This window comes from Callionymus lyra, chromosome 1 (assembly GCF_982586985.1).
Source record: "Callionymus lyra chromosome 1, fCalLyr1.hap1.1, whole genome shotgun sequence".
NCBI classification, from domain to species: Eukaryota; Metazoa; Chordata; class Actinopteri; order Syngnathiformes; family Callionymidae; genus Callionymus; species Callionymus lyra.
In genome coordinates this window covers 27675876-27684485 of record NC_141818.1, presented here as the reverse complement: position 1 = coordinate 27684485, position 8610 = coordinate 27675876, and the positions used below count along the sequence as shown (strand labels likewise).

Genomic DNA, 8610 nt, shown 5'->3' with positions numbered 1-8610 from the left:
CTTAACAAACACAACTGAGTGGTTTCACAATTTGTTTTTCATTTCTTCCTTTGCAATAAAATCTGGGAGAAGTGCTGTGTCAGATTGAGGCAGCGACAAATTTCTCGAAACACTATTGGTTTTCAAACATTCTAATTAAAAACTGTTCCCCCAAAACTTAACTAATAAGTTTCCGGTCACACAAGGGGAAACTAAAGTTTAGGACCTGTTTATACGAACATTGGTTCAGCTAACTCTGCAGCCTTCCTCCCCATTCTGGTGTATTCAGACCATATATCACTGTTTCTCACCACAAGGTACTTTCCCCTTCACATCGTGTGAGGCGTTCCAGCAGGACCATCAAAGTTTTTCTTGTAGATGCAGATTCTACACATCATGACAAATTCAATTATACTGATTGGAGGTACCGACACTGAATTGGAGACATACTGTGTACTGCGAGGATTGACAAGAGCCGACTGTTCGCCCAAGTCCTTATCCGGAGTCAGATATGTGACTTTGTGGACCGGAGTGAGAGGAACCACTTACACTTGTTTTATGAATCTATCACCTGTGTTGCTGTGACAGTGTCACGCCACAGCCAGACACACTTAACAATGGCATCAATTTCCAAGAAGAGGATTTGCCTGACGAGCAGACGATCCACCTGTATGTTAACAACAACCTGTACCTCAACATTAGCAAACCAAAATACTAATAGTAGTCTTCAGGAGTAGTGGAAAGGTGATCGCAACCCCATATACATCAATGGGACGGCAGTGGAACAGGTTCCTAGGATTCCAGAGAATTTGTCCTTGACCATCAACACTTACTACCTCGTCAAGAAGTACCAGCAGCTCCTTTTCTTCTTGAGGACTCTTACTGTAGTTCTATTGCTCAACAAAAGAAATCAAATGAATGAACTGCATCACAACCTGGTATGGAAACATTACTGACGGGTGGTGAAAACAGTTAAGCACATTATCGGGAATCCACTCACTTCCCTCGAGAACATCCAGAGCAAGTGCTCTCTGCGTACGTCTCTTAACAATGTGAAGAACTCCTCTAACCCTGCACATGACTTTTTAGCCTTAGGACCAGCAGACTAAGAGACCATTTCTTTTCACAGAGCAGTCCCTCTGTTAATCTCTCACCCTGTTAAAGCATGTTCAAGGCACTTTAGTTAAATGTAATATAATGTAATTATTGTATATTTCAGCAATACTACCTTTCATACGGTCACGTATATGTATATATGCAGACTGAGGTCTGTGGATCAGAATCTACTGATGGTTCCTCGCACACGGTTCAGGACCAGAGGAGAGAAATCCTTCCAGGCTGTTGCTCCTAAGCTTTGGAATGATCTTCCTCTCCCTCTGTGTTTGATGGAGTCTACTGACTCTTTCAAGAAACATCTCAAGACATTTTTATTTGTGCAGGCTTTTCCTTGATTTTCTGAGACTCCTGTCTTGTTCTTGGTCTTATCTTGACCTTTAAAGTATATATTTTATTGGGTATTCTTTTGATTGTTTAAGCGCTTTGTGACCCTGGTCTGGAAAAGCGCTCTATAAATATAAATTACTTACTTAAATTACATACATTTACGGTATCTGTGTTGCAAATCTTATCTACTACTTGTACTGTTGAACTCCTGGTTGGGTGCTTAACTGCATATCCATATTGTGTCATTGTCTGAACAACAGTAATGACAATAAAGTTGAATTTAATCTGATCCAATGAGGATTTAAGTGCCACTTTTACCGCTTCTCTTTAGCACCCCAGTACCTCCAAACAGCCAGCTGTTGCCAGCTCTACTATATACTGGCCCCAAAATGATCCACCCCCTTCCTTTATTAGTTCTACTCCCTCAGGGCCGCCAAACCTGTTAGGCCACCATTAGTCCTGCTAATGGGCCTGACAACTGCACCACATCCTCAACATTAAGACGTCGTCTGTCTCAGATATGGATATCGATCACCACATTGGAAATGGAGAGGGAGGGAAATGGGAGTCCATTTGACACAAACATGCACACTGAACTCCACACACATGTACAAGATACAAAACCACAGGATCAACAAACAGCAAAGTGAGGAGGTGGAAAAATATTATACTGACAAACACACAATGTGATGTGACTCACCAATAATCTACTAGGTGCATTTCTGTCTCTGTGCACGCAGGATTAAAAGACTTTAAATTATTTTGTAGGCAAATGTTTTTTTGAGAAAGTCCAATAGCAGCAGGACTATGTGAACATAGAATTGTTACGATGATATTGTTTTACCTACAGTTGTGCCCTGATTAATCAGCCACCGACCATAATCGTAATGCGATGAACCTTCAATTCTGATGAACCTCTTTCATCACATATCACAAATATTGATCACTGGTGGCTCATACTTTGCAGCCTCCAAAAGAACCAAAACAAATATGCTGTGTGGAAATGTTATACTGTGTGTGAGAGCAATGTATTGTTTGCGTCCTGCAACACATACAACGCGGAAAATTGCTCAAGGCCTAAAGCACACTAAAAGACTTCAACACAACAGATTTAATTCAACATTTATAAAAACAAACACCTTGCAGAATTGGGTGCGTTTTCGAGGCTCAGGGTAGAGAATCGGACGTGGACAGCCAAAGCAACAGTTGACGGCAGGTAACAAAGCCCACACAAGGCTACACTCGCACGTATGAAGTAGAAGGCGAAGCATATAACCCGTTAAACTAATCAAGTTAGATGACCATCCCTTCTCAGTGGTTGAGGACACCGTGTTCCGCCGACTGCTCTCTTACTTGGAGACGGCTATATGCTAGAACTACGTGACTTGTGTATTAACCCAGAAATAGACTCATTACAGAAAAAGAGATCTTTTAAAAATAATCCACCCACAATGCTCATCAAGTCTGTTTTTCTGCTTCAAGGTCCTTAAGACGAGATTGATGATATTTATAAATATAAAAATATCATTGTTCTGTTGAATTGTATAGAAATAGATAGATACATAAAACTGTATGGATCGCTGTGGAGTTCTCCTTCGGGAAATTGATTATTGTTTATTATTATTTATTTATTATTTATTCATTGTTTATTGTTTATATATATATATATATATATATATATATATATATATATATATATATATATATATATATATACAATATAGCATTCTAAATAATAATTCAACTGTCAAAGGGAAAAAGAAAAAAAATGATGTGTCAAAGATAATAAGACGGATGAAGTACCACCAACAACTGCAGGGATGACTAAGAGAACATGAAAAACATAGCAAAGACCAGAAACTGAATGTGATGCTAATTTAAACTGGTGTCAAAGCAATCAAAAATTGTTTAAAGGATGGTACTAGAAAAACTAAAACACAGATTCTAAAATAAGGTAAAAGTTAGGAATTATACAAATCATTCTGACCAATATCTGAACTAAATGTGTATTATAAAATATGAACTTAAAAGGCTTGAAAGCAACGTACTTGACATAATAGATGAAGACAAAAACAGGGTCTTTGTCTTCAGACGCGGGACAACAAAAGACAAAAGGTCAACAGACACGGGACAACATAAGACGAACCCTGCATGTCATAGATGAACAAACAAACCACAAAGTGGAAGTAACTCACTTTATCTTAAGAATAAATGGGAGAAAGAAATGAAGAAAGAGTTGTCTTTGGATGATTGGCTCTCCATTTGTAACACACAACGAAGATCGAGATGCTTCAAAAGATGGAGGGAATTTTGAAGAAAAAACATTACGTGAAGTATACAAAGAACAACATTGTTGGAGATGGTGTGGATGCGGCAGTGCCAATCACACACACTTGTTCATGCGCCAAATGGGAACATTTCTGGAATGATGTCATTAATACTTGTGAGGAGATTCTGGGCTACAGGTTTCCAAAGAATCCACGATATCTGTACCTTGGTCTATCTTCACTTTGTAGAAAATGAAGCTGGCCACATTAAAGTGTGTTACATCACTAAAATGTTTGCATTAATCGGGACGCTTTCTGATCAGTGAGAGGACTTTTTATGTAAACTAAGGTCCATTTCACTTGTTTATTAACAAAATTGAGCGCAGAGAGAGAGGAAGATCGTTCCAAAGCTTAGGAGCAACAGCCTGGAAGGATTTCTCTCCTCTGGTCCTGAACCGTGTGCGAGGAACCATCATTAGATTCTGATCCACAGTGCTCAGCGTCTGAGCTGGGGTGTAAGGCTGGATCAGATCACTGATGTACGGAGGAGCTTGACCAAGAATAGCTCAGAAAGTAGGAACCAGAATTTTAAAGTTGATCCTCAAAGAAACTGGGAGCCGTTGAAGAGATTTAAGGATCGGAGAAATGTGAGTTCTTCTACTAGAGTGGGTCAGAAGTCTCTTGCAGAATTCTGTATCAACTGCAGGCGAGACAGATCCTTCTTGTTAGGACATGAAAACAAACTGTTACAATAGTCTAAACGAGAAGACACAAACACATGGATTACAACCTACATATTGTGTTGTGACAACATTTTCCTAAGTTCAGAGATTTGTCTCAGTTGAAGGAAACTGTTTCTGGTCAGTTTTCTGCAGTGTTGAACCATAGACATGTCTTTGTCAAATACAACACACAGGTTTCTCAGGCTCAGTTTGACACACTGACCTAAGTCACCTAAGTACTTAATCAACCCTGGTACCTTATCATCAGGAGCAATAACCAGAGTTTTCACTCAGCCATTCTTTGATTTATAGCAAACAATTGACTAAGCTGTTCAGCCTCTAGGGCTCAGTTGGATCAAAAGAGCAGTAGAGCTGGATGTCATCAGCAAAAATGTGGTAAGAACATCAGGAATCTCTGAATGATTTTACCTAGGGGAATCAAGTACAGCAAAAACAATAAAGGACCCAGAACAGAACCTTGAGGTACTCCACACAACAGATCCGCTGATTCAGACCTTATTTGATTGGCAGATACACTTGAACTGCGCCCAGAAAGGTATGACGAAAACCACTGTAACACAGACCCAGACAGTCCCACTTCATCCCTCAGTCTTCTCAGCAGAATCTGGTGATCAACTGTGTCAAAGGCTGAGGACAGATCCAAGAGAACCAGAACAGTGTATTTACCAGAATCAGCTGACATCATGATGTCACTGGACACTCTCAGTAAGGCTGTCTCCGTAGAGTGATGTTTGCGGAAGCAACTTCTCATGAATGTCGCTCTGATCCAGGAACAAAGACAGCTGCTCAGACACCACCTTCTCCAAGATCTTGGACAAGAAAGGGAACTTAGAAATAGGCCTGAAATTACTACTGAGGTCAGTTGGGTCTAAGCCTGGCTTTTTGAGCAGAGGATCCACAATGGCATGTTTAAATGGGTTGGGAAAAACCCCTGAGGAAAGGGAGAGGTTCACCATATTGGTCACCCAGGGACCAATTACATCAAATACTTTGATAAAAAGCCTACAAGGAAGGACGTCATCTGAGCAAGAGGACGGTTTCATCTTGTTCACCAGTGCTGTAATATCACCCAAAGATACAGCAGTGAAGGAAGACTAAGAGGAGGAGAGGGGCTCAGTGGTAGCCGGGGTTCCACACAAAGAGGGAGAAATTTTCTCTTTGATCAATTTAATATTGTCAATGAAAAATTGACAATATTACATTTTAAAGACAAAAAGTTTTGCAATAGTTTTCAAAGTATTTGCACTGAATATATTACGTGTGTTTACAACTGTAATTAAAGTAACTAAATTAACCTTCTCCATTTATTTTAATGTAAATTTAATTTGCATTTATCTTATAACCTTATCTTTACAATCTCAAAGACATACATTTTACTGTAAATTTAATTATTATTGTATGAAATATGTATTGAAAGAATGCATGAAAAAATAGAATATTGAAAAAATGATCGCATATTAAATCGCGATCGCAATATTTTGGAAAATAATCGCAATTTTATTATTTTCATTAATAGTTTAGCCCTAGTGTGAAATAATGAGAGTTTGTTAAAATCCAAGAAGCATTCTTGGTTTTTAGGAGCTCTATAGAACCATGTTTCTGGTCTGGCCTGAGACCTCTTACATACGAGTCGCTATGTCAAAAAAAAATCCTTTGATTTTCTCAAGAATAAGATAAGGAACAGAACTAAACAAACAGCTTAGGTTAAATAGATCATATTAGGAGAATTAGTTTGAAATAGTTCAGAGATGAAGAGCAATTGAATAAATTATGAACTTGTTGCCTTCGACATGTTAGATTAGATTAGATTAGATAAACTTTATTGATCCCTCTGGAGGTAAATACCAATGACAGGGGAATAAATAAAAAATATTTCATGATTAGGAAGCACTCATGTGTGGTGGTGTAAAACTTGAATCTGTACCCAGCAGTGGGCGTTTTTTATTTCACATGAACATCCAAGGTGAGCGACATTTGTGAGGGTAATGGATATAACTTACTGACTTACATATGAGCTTCAATTTCCTGTTTACTTGAATAATGTCATGCATGCGCCAGCAGGGAAGGAAATCCTCAGAGAAAGCTTTTAGCAGAGAGACTTAGTCGGTCAACTCATCAGAGAACTGGTTTCATAAGGAGTAATGATAATAGAGTTTAGTTATCCTGATGATAGCTGTCACAAAAGATAGGTTTACACACACAGACATTAAACAAAGGCTACAACAGAGGCAATGTTTACATGGGCTGCTCATGCAAACTCCCATTGAATTCAGCACAGTAGATATTTATCTTTGAACTATTTTGAAAATGTTTCAAGGCAAAGAGTAGTCATGGATTGAGTAGATAAAATGAATCCATTACAAGTATTACAAATATATGCGTAATGTTTTGCCCCGTTATATGACATTAAAGGTCAGTACGATCTCCCAAAATGCTTTGGAAAAGCTACTGTCCCATGTGTCCAGGGCTCTGTGGAATGGACTCACCAACCTCTTTACATGGCTGATTTACAAGGAGGAAAATGATAGACAACATTAAAAATGAGCCTGAACAATATATTCCTGGTTGTAATTGGGAAGAACCTCTTGGATCCTACCTTTTAAATGTCATATAGGAGAAACTGTTTTATTTTATCTACAAACTCGTATTAAAATGTGTACTTATCTGTGAACCCATATTGTGCCATACATTAATATTTGTATTTGTTTCTAAAGAGAGAAATGTCAATGTGGACTCTAATATATGGATGACTGCTTTATTTATTTATTCTTTCTTAGTTCCTACAATTCCCTAACAATTGAAGCCCTTATGAGATTTTACATTTCAACATTGACGCAATTTTTTATCTACAGATTTAATAAAGTTGTGTATTGTAAATTAAAATATATATATATATTGTTTTGGTCATAACAAGGAGTTTTTAGCGGCCTTTGAATTACAGGTTTTAATTAGTTGTGTTAATTAGTCATCTGTAAAGTGCAATGTGTTTTTTGGTGAATGTATTGTCTGAAGGATGTATGTGTATGTTTGTATGATGGAATATGTAGAGATGTCATGTTATCAGGGGCACAACTGACAATATATCTGTCATGATACTGCTCTCTGGCAACCTTTGATAGGAACTGGCCACTGCAGTTATATGTTGTGGAGACACCTGATGATTACAATACATATGGCATGCAATATTTTGGTAATATTCATTGGACTTAACTGGGTGTTAAAAATGTGAAAGCAAATGGCTGAGGCAACCATGTGACTTAATAAAAAACAGTTGTGTTCATGTGTGGACTTTCTGCTTCATATAAAAGTATTAAGCTGAAAGTTTCTACCTGCATTCTTCTCCTTCGGATGATCCCGGTGTCGTCCATGACCTCTGACATCTGACGTGCTCCCGTCGTTTGCAGGTGACGTTCCGAATCTCGCGAGAGTTCCAGCCGCTCGCAGTTTACTGTACGAATATTTATATTCCCAATCGCATGGCTCTCTTGAACTCCATTTTAAATAAAAGAGTCACGTTAGCGCTTGGTCGAAGCAGATCTTGAGGACAGCAATACATTGTGGATGGAGTCCAGGAACAGACCGGGATGCGATCATTCTGCTGGGAAGTCATTCAGTTCATCACAGGAACGATGACACTCGCCGAGTCGAAACCTACCAGAAAAATGTGTTATTCAGCAGAAATTCTTATTCATGTGGACGAAAAAAAATAATCTTCATTGAACCGCGTCTTTCACACTCAGCTTCCGCTAAGACGTAAACGATCGAACACAGTCATCTCCGAGGCGAACATCCACAAGACAACTGACCTCTCGAGCGAGAAGCACTCATCGACCACTGTCCTCCTGGAGACCCGAAGGAGATGTCCTCACTCAATGCTCTCAAAGAAGACAATGTGCGGTTGTTAAACCTCAGCTCCATCCTCGCTCTGCCTACGACCGAACCGCGTTTAACCCCTTAGAGCCCAGACGCCTCCACAGCAGCACGAGAGATCTGTGTGTTCCATCTGGACCACGTTAAGACACGAACCTTCTTGTTTCTTCCAAACTGTTGCAGGGATGAGACTGTAACATCTACACAGTGTTAAAGTTCAATCTAGGAATGTTGTGTGGCGTGAAAGTCTCAATGAAACATCATTGAAAACAATGAAAAACAGTAATACATCAAGAAATAAAATAAGA

General features: G+C 38.9%; 1 protein-coding gene across 1 annotated transcript in view; it reads right to left on the bottom strand.

Annotated features, from left to right (window-relative positions):
* Positions 1-8342, bottom strand: part of mast1a (microtubule associated serine/threonine kinase 1a) — a 50407-nt gene extending 42065 nt beyond the window's left edge. Inside the window, exons 1-2 of the mRNA XM_087799647.1 lie at positions 8239-8342; positions 7762-8083 (exon numbers count right to left, since the gene is read on the bottom strand). Of these exons, the coding sequence (XP_087655773.1) occupies positions 7762-7812 (51 nt within the window). The 5' untranslated portion in view covers positions 7813-8083; positions 8239-8342. The remainder of the gene's footprint in view (positions 1-7761; positions 8084-8238) is intronic.
* Positions 8343-8610: the final 268 nt, after the last annotated feature.